Below are 13679 nucleotides of genomic sequence, written 5' to 3' on the forward strand. Positions count from 1 at the left end.
GACGGATGCGGTAGCCAGGGTAGGCCTTCTGGCGTGCGGTCGGGAGGAATACAATCAAGTAGCAGTTAAAACAGCATTGCAGTGAGGCTTGTCTGGGCTAAATTAGTTTTGCTCCTACTGCGCATACAGTGAGGGGGCAGAGAGACTCATACAGGAAAAAGGTTACGTTATCACTGACACAAGTAGTTCAGACATGCAGCATAGAATTTCAAACAAACGTTCCCAGTGTACTCATATTATCAGACTATGAGTCATTGCATGGATACAAATATGTATTCTGGATACCAAAGAGCAGTAGGCAACATGTTCAGAGTGCGCACTCTCCACAAGTTTGCATCACCCACAAATTATTGTGCGAGGAGTACCTAGGATCAATAACAATACCTCAATTATGGGCAAAGTATAGCATTGGACTATTGGAGCATTATATTCATGTGAGCATAATGTTAATAGGGTAAGAGTACACTATCATAAGTTACGAATTCCACCACAAACTACAAAATGATTCATTTGGTACTCACTTCCGACTTCACTGGCTATTTGGACGGTTTCTTCCGCCCTCTACCTCCACGCCTCGTTTTTTTGTGTTGGACTTCCGAAGGCACCCGGCAAACTGAGCTGGAACGGTCCGATTGATCCTCAGAATCTGAACTTGAGCCTGGACCACTGGACCCTCGATCATCATTCCACCCTGGCTCGGCTTGGTGTTTCCAAGTGTAAACCTTGTTTGGGTAATCAGACAGGTCCCTCCTGTATTTCTTTTCAATGCATTTTTTGAGGTTATCTTCAAAAGCAGCTATTTTCACATTCATGTCTCTTTTCATTTGGGCATATAGTTCCTTTGGGACTTGTGCCTGGAGAGCTTCTTCCATTTTGGCTATCTGTGGCATGATTTGGCCCCGCTCCTTCATTGCGGTCTCCAACATGAGCAGCATAAGATCAAATGAACACTTAGTTGTGACTTCATTCAATTTTTCAGTCACCTCTGGACACGACTGTAAGTACTCTATGCCCGTTTGTATGACCCTCAGTCCTCTTGGGACCTTTTTTAATTTCAAATATTCAGACAGCGAAGTAGCATGACAGAAGAAAAGCCTCTCCCGTTTCTTCAAATAATCCAGCTTTTGCAACGTACTATGGGTGCTCTGGTGCTGCTCTGTATTTTCCAGCTCCTGAAGTTTCACTTCTATTTTCTTGCGTATAACACTTTTTTCCATCTTCTCAAGCTCTGAAAAAGTAATCTGTGGATTTTTATCGTGTTCACCAGTTTGCTTGTGCTGATGAAGCGTTGTGTTGGAATTTTGGTCCATTTCGTTTTTGCCAAACTTGCAATTCCTACGGTTGGTAGTTTTCTGCCCCTTCGCCAGTTTTGGAATCGGACGGAAGGCCTCATCCACCGCCAATGTTTTTGCCATGAATGCATCTGGACTGGGTAAAAACAACTGGGGAGGTTTGAATTTCTTAAAATCTGCCATGCTGGTAGTTTCAGCAGGGAGCCAATTGTGTAATACTGAAATGTTCCAGTTGCCGCTCTAAATCTTGCAGTACATATTACGATTGACAAGTATGAGTGAAATAGCACCACCTGGCGCCACTATTCTTCAGTTGGGAATCCCAATTGCCTAGCCTATAAGGAAGGAGGAGGAAAAAAAGAAAAAAAAAAAACACAATGAGAAGCTGAACAAAAAGCAAATACTGAATGGGCCATATCAACAGGGAAATAAAATATTAGTCCTAACATCCCATGACCTGAACTCACCCCTTCCTTGAACCCCAGGCATATGGAAGGTCTTGTTTCTACAAGCACAGAACAGAACATAACAAGCACTCGTTTATGTGTCTCAGCAAAAACGTAATGGTAGACGTTGATATTAATTAGGAAAGGAGTATTTAATCGCTACGTTTTTTTTCTAGAACCAGTACTTTATCAACGTTGGTTTGTTTAGGGAGAACTAACTTCACGAAGGGCAGCTGCCCTTGGGAGCACTTTCAAATGCATGGCCCATAATTAGTCACATTACTCTCCCTCGCTAAAGGAGTAAATGCCTCCTGGGGAGACACTTTCGCTTTCCGTTTTACAGGCACTCAAAAAGGTGCATCATTACACTGATTCCAACATCTTGGAACATGAATGTGCAAACTGAATTGCAAGGTGGATTCCGTTCAGCACAGACCATTTTAAAGTCGGGGATCGTTTCAAAAGCATTCAGATGGCCAACTGCAATACACTTTTTATAGAAAATGTGCTCCCTGGAACATGGGAGCCCCTAAACATAATATAGGTAAATACTAGAGAAATGTGTTCCATTAGTATCACTGAGTGCAACATGTGTACTCACCTCACAATTGGCTAGTGGTAATGGTCTTCTGTATGCATGTGTGGAATTGAGGTGGCATGTGATGGCGAGTAGCAACGTGAAATATTTACCCCCCCCCCAACCATATGCAAATCAGTCTTGCTGTACTGTCCAGTCGGCCATGGCACCTTCATCATCCTCCACTTTCCCTCTGGCACCTCTCGCCACCCTCGGGTGGGACCATGTCCCCTGTGCACCCCCCCCCCCAATGGAAGACCCTCAAAGATGGAAAGCTGCTCCACATTTCCACTCTCAACACCCAATCTGCTATCAAACAATCGTCCGACATCTGCAACCTCTTTGAACTATCTTGATGTGCACGCCATCCTTGGTTCAAGGAGAGCCCGGTCACAAGCTTTGGCACACTGCTCCCTGAAGGCTTCAAAATCCTCTCCATGCCTAGGCCATGGAAAAAAGATTGGGTGGCTGGGGGGTTTGGGTGTCACTTATCGTCCCAGAATGGATACCTTTGTCATCATCCCTACCCAGGCCTACTCCTCAGAGTGCATAGTTTGCAGACTCTCACCAAAATCTTCTCTCACCATGGCCACCCTCATCAGCCACCAGACCGTCCACACTCTGCCTCTCAGAATGGACTGAGGTGGCCCCTCTACTCGCCTCCTCCTCTGATGGCTGATCTACACATCCACTCCTCAGAACCTTTCCACAACCTATGCGATTCCCTCGCCCCACATATCCTACCGTCTGGCTCCATGCACACCTTCGATGTTCTCATCTCTACTGACATACCCCTCACTACCTCTCTCCTGGACAGACCATTCTCTTGTCTCAACACACCCAACACTCTCCTCTGGCAGCAACACACTCTTCAAAGTCACCAGACCCATGAAAAAAAGTGACAGTGGCTGCCTTTGCCTCCACTTGCTCTCCTCCTACCATTCCTGCTGCCGACTCCCACCCTGACAGCTGTCGACAACCTCAACCTTTCTAGCTCGAACACTCTTGTCCCTGCCCCGAGTGTCCGACTGAAGCCTTCCAAAAAGTGCAACTCTTGGTACGACTGATCTGGCTGCCCTTAAACGCAAATGTAGGGCAGCTGAGCGTAAATGGAACTCATCGGGCAGACCACCTTACAAACTGGCCTGCAGCCTCCTTCAAAGGCAATATCGACTCTGCATCTGCTCCAAAAGAAGGGTCTTTATCCAAGCCTGCATCTCTGCGGCATCTCCAAAGTCTGCAAGGAATTGGCCAATCCTGCAGCACCCACACAGGACCTTTGCTCAGCCCTCGCCTCACAAAAACCCAAGACATCCTTTCCTCCCTCTCTTCCACTCCACAGCATAAACTAAACCAGAGCCGCCCTTGCCCTCTCTCCTATGTCTCTATCACACCTGAAGAGGTCGCCAGACAAGTCCAGTCTTTCAAGGCTTCACGCAAACAGGTTGACCCCCTGCCCCTCTAAAATCATCAAGGACAATATTGACTCCCTCGCCCCAGCCTCATCTGATCTCTGCAATCTCTCCTTCTCCACTGGAGTATTCCCAACTGCCCTTAAGCATTCACTTGTGCACCCACCCTCTGCTCAAGAAACCCTCTGCCGACCCCTCCATTCCGGCAAACTACCACCCTATCGTTGGCTTTAGAGCATCCAGAGGCACAGAAACTGCTCTTCTGAACACCCGTGAAGACCTGCTCAAAAATCTTGACACAAACACTCCCTACGTCCTCATTCTCCTTAACATCTCCTCTGCCTTTGACACGGTTAACTACAACATCCTGATCGCAGGTCTCCGGGACTCCCTGGGAATCACAGGTGTGGCTCAGGCGGTTTAATCTCCTTTCTCTCCGACCACCCATCCCAGGCGGAACTCAGAGCCTTTCACTCAACTTGCTCACTCAACTTTTGGCACTCCCCAGGGATCTAACCTCTCCCCCGGTTCTTCAATGTATATATGGCTGCCTTGGCACGTGTGATTTCCACTTTCACCTTTAACTTCCATTGCTAAGTGAATGACAGGCAACTATCTTTCAGGCTACCCTCAGCTGCCTCCTCTTCACTCCCATCCAACTGTCTGTTATTTAGTCATCTTTTGCTGCAAACCACCTCTGCCTCAACGCCAGTAAGACAGTCGCATTGAGACCCCTGCTCCCGCTTTTCCACTTCACCATGGCTGGTCTCTTGGCCCTGGGCCCTGACCCACATGCAAGGCAAAAAAACCTCTGGGTCATTGTAAAGACTGGTAGGGGGTGTCTGTACTTCCGCTCTCTATATGGTAGAGGAGAGGCACAGAAGACCCCAGCCAAGATTCTCTATGTAGCAATGGACGAGCAATCAAGGCCTAGCTTCTCAGGAGGTGATGCAGGCTGGTTCTTAAGTACAGTGTAGTCCCCGAACCCCCACAAAGGGATGTCCACACACTATTACTGAAAACACAGTCTTTATGTAATTAATATTCAAAAGGTATGTACATGATCACAATAACGCACTTTGTACTCGGAAGTCAATAATGATAAATATATACAATTCTAAAGTGGTACCACTAAAGTTATCAAATCTCATTAAAGTGCATCAACTGTACGGTTAAAATGTCACACAGAACAATAACTAGGAAACCAGCAATAGAGATAGGCAGGAATGCAAGATGGTTGAAACAATAGGCAGAATACTGACCCCTACCACTAGGCACAGTTCTGTGTGGAGATTCCCCCACCTGGGCAACCTGTAAATAAAGATATATAGCACAAGCCCAGTCCATATAATGTTCCATATTCTTACTTCTTCCTATTAAGGTTTTACCCGCCCCCCCCCCCAATGTACCTGGTGGAGTAGAGTTCTCCGACGATGCGTCGACCGATCCTCCTTGAGTGCCTCCCTTTCAGGTGGGAGCCACGGATCGTGGAGAGGTGTCGGGGAACTTGGCGTTCGGTGTCGGGGAATCGACGCCCCTTGAGTGCCCTCCCTTTAAGGTGGGAGTCACGGGTCGAACGTCCGACGGTGAACAGGGTGAACTACGGCAGGGAAGTGACAGCTTCGCTCCTAGCGGTGCTCGTCGACGACAGAGCGTTGGCGTCTGCAAGGAGGAGGCGTGCGGGGCACCTCGGTGACGATAGTTCTGGACCGCAAAGAGATGAAGAACTGTGGCCCAGCAAGGGCGTTGAGTCCTCGGCGTCTGTGGTCTTTAGGTGGCGGGAAACCCACCGGTGGATGCTCCTCGGTGCGTCGACGGTCGGGCCTTCTCCAGCGGGAGACAAGCGGATGACGATGCAGGCGAGAGCATCCGATGATCAATGGAAGTTCTTAGGCAAACGGGAGCACGGCGGCTCCGGTCGGCGACGGCGGTCGTCGACAGTGGCGGACAACAGTCCCGAGTGCTTCTCCTTGGAGTTCCGCAGCAGTCCCTGTATCGGTTCGGCAGCCCGTCGAAGGTCTGTCTACCAGGGAGCGTTGGCAAAGATCAGCTGAGCACGATGGTCCCTCGTAGCTCGGGAAGAGGGCGCCTTACCAGGTCTCTCTGGGTCAGTCCTTGAAAACACAGCAGCTTTCAGATTGTGAAGGAGAGCCACAGCACTTCTTCTCGACCAGCAGGGTTTCAAGGTCAAGCGTCAGTTACTCCAGTTACTCGTCGTAGTGGACTTCAGCTTCTGAACACGATTCCTAGCAGTGAGAGGTCCCCAGATATACTGCTGATCTCCCATTCATTCCGCTGGGTCACACTCAAGCATCCAATCACGACTACAGGCATTCATGCAGGCAGGCAATCAGGCACACGAGGTATTCAGGCCATTCACTTCTCTCCAGACACTCACAACAAGTTATGTGTATTGGGACAAGTACCGAGCCATTCAACACTGCATATTCGTCACACACTCTATTCACCCAGGTCCCACCCACAGGAGGTACCCACAACATACATCACCGGGAAGGCTCCAGCTAGTCTGGCCGGGCCTTCACAACAACACAATATGGCACTTCCACCCATCAGTCAGTCAGGGGGAAGGGACGGAGGCAGGGCTTCCCAGGACTTTGGGAAAACAAGGTAATGGGTAATAGAAAGCAAGAGGCCACAGGGGCCATCTTGTTTTCCATCCGGAATTAACGGATCCCAATAGCAGGGCCGGAGTATCCCAAAATGGAGGATACTCCGTGCTCCTGTCAATTCCAGCATGGAGCTGCCACCAGCCCATACCCTGCTCTGCGGGCCACCCACAGGTGCCCAAAAACATACACTAGGGGCACAGGGTTGTACCCCCACCCATGGGTGCCATAAGGGTATCCCACGGGTCCGTTCACCAAACCAAAAGAAAGAGCTGCACCGCCAGGAGTCTCACATGAACTCCTGTGCGGAAAACACGACAGAACACATGATAAAAAGCAGTTCAGGACAAGGATACGGAGGCCCTGTCCCTCCGATGCATTTACAGCATCACAGTCATCTTCACTCTCCTTCTCCTCTCACATCTCAGCTATACCTCATAGGTATATATGGCTGCCTTGGCACGTGCGATTTCCACTTTCACCTTTAACTTCCATTGCTAAATGGATGACAGGCAACTATCTTTCAGGCTACCCTCAGCTGCCTCCTCCTCACTCCCATCCAACTGTCTTGTCTGCTATTTAGTCATCTTGTGCTGCAAACAACCTCTGCCTCAACGCCAGTAAGACAGTCGCATTGAGCCCCTGCTCCCGCTTTTCCACTTCACTATGGCTGGTCTCTTGGCCCTGGACCCTGACCCACATGCAAGGCAAAAAAACCCTCTGGTCATCTCCACTCTCTCCTTCTCCTCTCACATCTCAGCTACACCTCAGAGGTAATCTACCTTTTCTCACTTTCCCCCAGCAGCTCACTCTCTAGAAACTTGGTTCTCTTTAGGCTGGACTATTGCAAAAGCCTCTTCCTCAACCTCCCTTCTTCAGCCTTGCGTCCTTTGCAATTCATCCAGAACAGAACCACGAGACGTATCCTTGGCCTCAAGCCCTGGGACCCCATCTCTGGTGATGAAATCCCTTCACTGGCTCCCCCTGGCTGCAAGGATCAAGTTCAACACCCTCTGCATTCACCACAAGGCTTTCTCTACTAGCAACGCTGCCTTACTAAATGCTGTCCCTCACAAGCCCTCTTCTCATCTACCTTCAAGCTTTTGCGAGTGAGCCAGTTGTCCAAATAGATTTAGAAGGAGATACTTATCCTCAGCAGGTGCCTCCCTCTGGAATATCCTCCCTGCCGCCCTCCATCTTGAGCCTGACCTTAAGTTCCAGAAACAACCTTACTCTTCTCCTCTTCCTTCGCTCTACCCTGCTAAACCGTACCTCTCTGCCCTCTCCCTCCTCTTCCTTATAGCTTACTAACTGGCCGCGTGGTGTTCTGCCGGGTACCCTTGTCAGTCCTCCGTCACACTACACCTACCCACCTTTCAAGGTTAGCTACAACCCGAAAAGAGTGCTCTCTGCACTTACACCCCCCCCCCTCCATCTCCTCTGACTGGGTGTACTTGGACCTCCTTATTGCCCTCGCACTATCCAAGTGCCCATGCCTGAAGATAGTCTGTTCTTCCCTTAATTGCACTTGTAAAACTGCAAGCCCATTTGCTGTGTCTCAACCATTATTTTACGCATTTCCTCTGCCTGCACAGACGATTATCGTCTCAGAATTTCAAGGGCTCTGAGCGACTGTTTTTCCCCCTTGTTCCCAGCCTCCTTGAGCGCTCTGAAACACTTTCCTGTGTATAGGCACAATATAAATATACAATACAAAGTTAGATGAAGCAGAAAAAAAAAAAAAACATACATAGCCGCTTCAATGGCCTGCCCTTCCATTTCCATCAGGAAAGGGTTAACTTTAGGGCTTGAAAAATCTACGAGTTTACTTCATTGGCGAGTTCGATTTTTAGAAGACAGATCCATTTGCTTAGCAATAGACCGTGTTGGCATGTATGTGGATGTTTGACATTTACTGCAAAGAAACTATATACAGAGAATGGCAATTCCAAGTTTCACTGTGCATGGCTGGCCTTTGGGTGGCAGCACTGCACCAAATACGAAGTATAGTTAAGGTGACATGTAACATTTCACAGAACTTTAACTGTTAAATATTAGGTTTAACAATCCGTATAGAGCAAGTGCACCAAGGAACTTGCCCTGGAAGTCCAGTGGGAGGTTTACGAATTTGTGAGGCGGAACATTATAGAGCGGTGCATTGGCACCCAGAACCTCATCAAGGTAAAAGCGGTTAGGTCACTAAAAGCATAAATCCAGGGTCTGTTCTGCTCCAACGTACCCCTAGGCAGGATGAGGTGTATTTTTCAAATTCAAACACGTTGCTTTCCTGTTAAAATTTAGAACATTGTGTATTTGGCAATTGAGAACACCACCTTACAATTTGGATAGCAAGACAGCAGCATATTGCTGCTGGAATATCCTGCAGCATGGACAGAGTAAATGCTAGGTTTCATCCAATCTAGCCTTGTTCCAAGGATACGGTGGAGCCAAGTGAAAAAAAAATGGGAGCTCAGAGAGGCACTATCATCACAATCTACCTCTCAGCAAGTGACAGGCACAGCTTGAGAAGCATTGCTAAAGTGGGTGCATTCTGTGCTTGTGCTTCCACAGGAATGTAATCCCCCCCCCCCACCAATTGGGACTCTCAGTTGCAGGGATCAATTGTGTCGAAAGGGTAAGCTGGCGAGTGAAGGTATGGCTGCTTGTCCCGAAAACAGCAGGGCGCCCCATGCCTGACTCCCACCTTTGCCTGACCATGGCACAACTGGACCTTAACTACAATGAGGTCCCAACGGGGGGTGTCAATTGTAGGAAAATACAATTTGTATTCCCGGCTGTGCTCAGAAAATGCACACCAGAACCAAATTTTGTTTAATGCTCAGAGACACAGGTTTTTATTTCCTCTGCAGTAGACTCCATGTGGTTGTACAATCTAATATGTGAAACACCTGGTATGACATGCATTACTTACCATAATAGCATTTCTGATGATTGTATCCGCTTCGATTCTCATGCTGTGCATATAGTATAGTCTGACATACAGTGGTAACCACAGAGTATTGCATCTTGTCATTCAAGGATCGAAAGGTGACGTCGACATGGGCATGACTAACACTATCCGTAACTGACATGTAGTGTGCCCAAAATCCCTCACGCGTGCCATGAGGGAGTCTAATGACACTTGTGACTGAGTACATAAGAGAGAGAAAGTAGTAAGACGTCTAGGTTCCTTCCACCCAAGCGGGGTGGAACGGTGGGCGCATGTGAATCTAAGCAGATACAATAATCAGAAATGCGACTCGGCAAGTAATGCAGGTCTTCTGATGATCGTTAATCTGCTTAGAATCGAATGCTGTGCGAGTAGTACCCGGAGTTGGAGGTGGGTTGTGAGAAGGAACAGTAGTGAAAAGATGTCTTAGTACTGCTTGTCCCACCTGAGAATCAGACCTGGAATGGAGTATCTAGGCAATAGTGTTTTGTAAAAGGTGTGTACAGAAGTCCAGGTTGCCGCTTTGCAAATTGACTCTAGGGGAACATTTGTAATGCATGCTATGTAAGCCCCATTGCCTCGAGTAGATTGTGCTCTAGGCTTGAAGGGCAGATTTCCCTTAGCAAGAGAGAAGCAATTGACAATCCACCTTGAGATGGCCGACTTGGAGACAGGATCCCCTTGTCTACCAGCTTCCTCTGAAAAAAAAAACTGGTTTGTCTTTCTTAGTGGTTTAGTTAGGTAAAACATGACTGCCCTGCGCACATCTAATGTGTATAGGCTTTCAGCCATGTTAGTGGGGTGGGGTTCTGGAAGAAAGTAGACAGTTCTATTGATTCGTTCACTTGGAACTAAATGTAGGCGCAAATCGAGGTTGAGTGCGCAGAACCACCATTCATGTGAACTGTAACAAAAGGGTCTAGAACTGAAAGGGCCTGGAGTTCACCAACTCTTCTAATAGAAGTGATAGCCACTAGGAGGACTTGCTTTATGCATAGGCTGAAAGGGAGACCCCATAAGTCTAGTCAATACCACATTTAGGTCCCACCCAGGAGCCGTGTTAGAAATGGGGGGATGAATCCGTTGAACCCCTTCCATGAAAGGCTTAATAACTGGTATCTTCCACCACGACACCTTCTGTTGCAACGTAGTGTAGGCTGAGAGAACAGCCAAGTGAACCTTCAGGGAATTAAAGACCAGGCCTGAGTCTAGTACAATACATTGTGCGTAGGAGAGCAATTAATGGGATTGACGCCCTTGGAATTGCACCAGATAAAGCGCTTCCCATTTACCGTAGTAGCAATATCGGGTGTTAGGTTTCCTTGCCTCCCTAAGTAGGTCCATGCATCTCTGAGGAAGTTGAAGGTGCCCGAACTCTATGACCTCAGCAGCCAGGCCTCTAAGTTCAGGGTTTGCAGGAATGGGTGAAGTGTTTCCCCCTTGCCATGAGATAACGTGTTTATATGGCCAAGGCAGTTTCATTGGAGGAGATGGGGACATCGCCATCAGGAGAGCACCAGGGTTGGCGGGCCCACATGGGTGCCAATATCATGTTGACTGGTTCCTGGTGCATCTTGTGCACAATCTTGTTGAGTCGGGAGGGACCGGAGGAGAGGGGGGGGGGGGGGGGGAGGGGGGATGGGGGGGGGGGGTTGCGGTGGAGGGGCAAAGCAAACAAATTTCCCTGACCATGTTATTCAGAGACCGTTCCCCTTGGATCGGTTCTGTGGGTACCTGCAAGTTTAATCTTTGCATTGAGCGTCCGCCAGGAACAAGTCGACCTCTGCGACGCCCCATTGTGTGAAAACATTGGAGAAGATATCTTTGTGTAGCCGCCGTTCGTACTCTACGGGCAGTAGACCTGGAACGTGTTGGAACAGGAACATCCTGTGTTTGAGAGCCCATTTCCAAATGTTCTGGGACAGCTTGGATAGCCCTGGAGAGTGTGTGCCCCCCCTTGCTTTTCTTCAGATAGCAGATGGCCGTGGTGCTGTCTGTGATCAGGACCGTCTTCGCCTGCAGGGGTGTCTCAAAGGCTTTCAGTGCTTTGAATACTGCTAACAGTTCCTATAGATTTATGTGGTTGGATGCTACTTCTGGGGACCACATGTCATGCGCCGGTTGCTGAAGCAGGCGAGGACTAATACTAAATACCCTTGTTTACCTGTAGAAGAGGGATGACTTCTATGGTGCCCTTTTCCAGCTGGCTCGCGACCTCTTGCAGCAGGATGCGTAGGTGTGCCGGCATAGGGTCTCTTGATTTCAGCAGTCTGATTTGAGGTGGTCGGCAAAATTCTATGCAGTACAAGTGGGCGACGGTCTCGAGTACCCAGGTCTGTTATCCCCTCCCATGCATGGAGTAATGATGTTAGGTGTCCCCTGACCGGGGAGGCATGGGAGGGGACCCGAATCTGAGGGTTATTTCTGACCTGAGGCAGGGGAGCCTCTGGGGTGGCATTCCAGCCCCTACCCTTCCCACAGCGTTGTCCTCTAGGTGGATATGTGGTGGTGTTATCCTTGTCCTGAAGACCAGTTGTTTCCTGAAACATACTGGTTGTGAGGGGAGCAAGATTGCCCACGAAAGGAACAATGAGAGCCGCCCCCTCTTTTGGGAAGGTCTCTGGGTAATCTGGCCCAAGATCTTGAGGAGTCTCATGTTCCTTTTTTGCTGCCTCAAGTGCCTCATCAATGGCCTTGCTGGAGAAGTTGTTTTTTCTCAATCGCCTTGTTTATTACGGATGCCCGGGTTTCATGCTTAAACCCGGAGTTTCTCAACCAGGAGTGCCGTTTTAGTAGGGAACCCTGGGCTAAGGTACTGCCCACTTTTTCAGCAGAGTCCAAAGTAGAATGTTGTGGTTCACCTGCTTGCCCTCAGATACAATCGCAAACAGACGAGCCAGCGCTAGTTCAGGGACCTCTTGAAGGAGTAGCTAGCCAACGGTGTGGTGTTGACTATGCGGGTGGAGAATGCTGCAGCAGTCATAACCCTCTTTCCCAGTGCATACAACTTTTGGCATTCTGTATCAGGTAGTGTCTCACCTGTAAAAAGGGGTACACCCGGCCTCTTCCTCAGTGTCATAACTACCAGAGAATCCGGAGTGGCATGCCCCCCTAAGTACTTTGGATTAAGGCACTATATAAATCATTATCATAATGTAAAGGGGGTCGGTAGGAGGAGGGCAAAACAGCTTCTCTACTCTGGGATTAACCGCCCTGGTCGGAGCTGGTGTGAACAATGAAGGAGCCGGACGTAATGGAATGGCCTGACTGGCAGGAGGCTTTTCCTTTGTCAGGTCTTCAACAAAACCCGAATCGGGCACTGTTACGCTCACCTGGTATCCACAGGGACGGCACCCAGCCGGGTTACTCGCTGGTATACTTCTCAGTTTTGCCCAGATATGGTCTGCGGGGAAGGTTCTGCCTGAAAATACAGGAGGACTATGTTCAAGACTGACCGACCGGGGTAAGTATCCTCCCTCCACCCCCATATGGTTTCATCCCCCTGGGGCCCTCTCCTCACCTTGTGGTAGAGTTAGGCATGCTCTCCGTCCTGCCTTCTTTGCAGGGGCACGTTCTTTTTCGTGGGTGGATGCGGTCCAGTTCACTGACGCCGGCCCGTTTGATATTGGTCAGGTAGGTCTTATTGCTGTTCTTTAGTACTGTTGCTATCCTGCATTCCTTTCTTTGTTTCAAATGTCTCTTTTTCTCCCTTAGGTATGCAGAGCTTCAGCGTGGCGAACTGGCTTGTTTGAGCTCTGCTGGTAAATGATGGCGCATTAATATCGCTATGATGCGGTAAGTAAGCGCTATGCACAACGCTGCGAAGTCATGCCTTTGCGAACCTATGTTTTCCTTCCTTGTAGGTCGCGGTGTTCTTCAGCGCGAGTGGAATGTCCAGCGTGGTGCCAGCCGAGAGGCAACCAGCCAGATAAGCCTTTTGAGCAGTTCGTAATTTGCAAATGTCTCTACTGCTTTCTTTAATGTTGCCTCCATCTTCCTCTTTCAGGTCTTTCTGTCCGGGAGGCGTGCAGATTCGAGGAAGCTGTTCTCAGGAGCTGCGAGTGGCTTAAGATGAAGACTGCAGGTAGGATGCTGCTGCAAATGATGTTCCTTTTGTCTCCCTGCAGGTTCTGCTTCTCAGAGGTTCGGGGGGAAATAGCTGGACACAGTGAGCATCACGTTGCAAGCTGTAAAGTAACGTGAAGCTGGTTGTCTTGCTCGGGTGGGGTTTAAATAGCCCCAACAAAATAGTCCAGGTAAAGTAGTCCCTAGGCTACCACACCCAAAACAGTAGACCGCATAGCTTGGTTTTTAGCAACCAAGCTATGTGGATGCCTCCATGTAGGCTGACAATACAATAAAGTATTTCCCAAGC

At 48.9% G+C, this 13679-nt stretch overlaps 1 protein-coding gene across 3 annotated transcripts in view; it reads right to left on the reverse strand.

The window, feature by feature from the left end:
- LOC138452228 (uncharacterized) overlaps positions 1-13679 on the reverse strand; it is a 404096-nt gene that overhangs the window by 340265 nt on the left and 50152 nt on the right. For all 3 annotated transcript variants that reach the window (XR_011260203.1, XM_069604957.1, XM_069604958.1), the window contains exon 2: positions 522-1627. Coding sequence is in view for 2 of the 3 variants with exons in the window: in XM_069604957.1 (XP_069461058.1) it covers positions 537-1475 (939 nt within the window). In the remaining variant the exon portion in view is untranslated. The remainder of the gene's footprint in view (positions 1-521; positions 1628-13679) is intronic.

Source organism: Ambystoma mexicanum, chromosome 1p (genome assembly GCF_040938575.1).
Source record: "Ambystoma mexicanum isolate Mex_15411 chromosome 1p, UKY_AmexF1_1, whole genome shotgun sequence".
Classification (NCBI taxonomy): Eukaryota; Metazoa; Chordata; class Amphibia; order Caudata; family Ambystomatidae; genus Ambystoma; species Ambystoma mexicanum.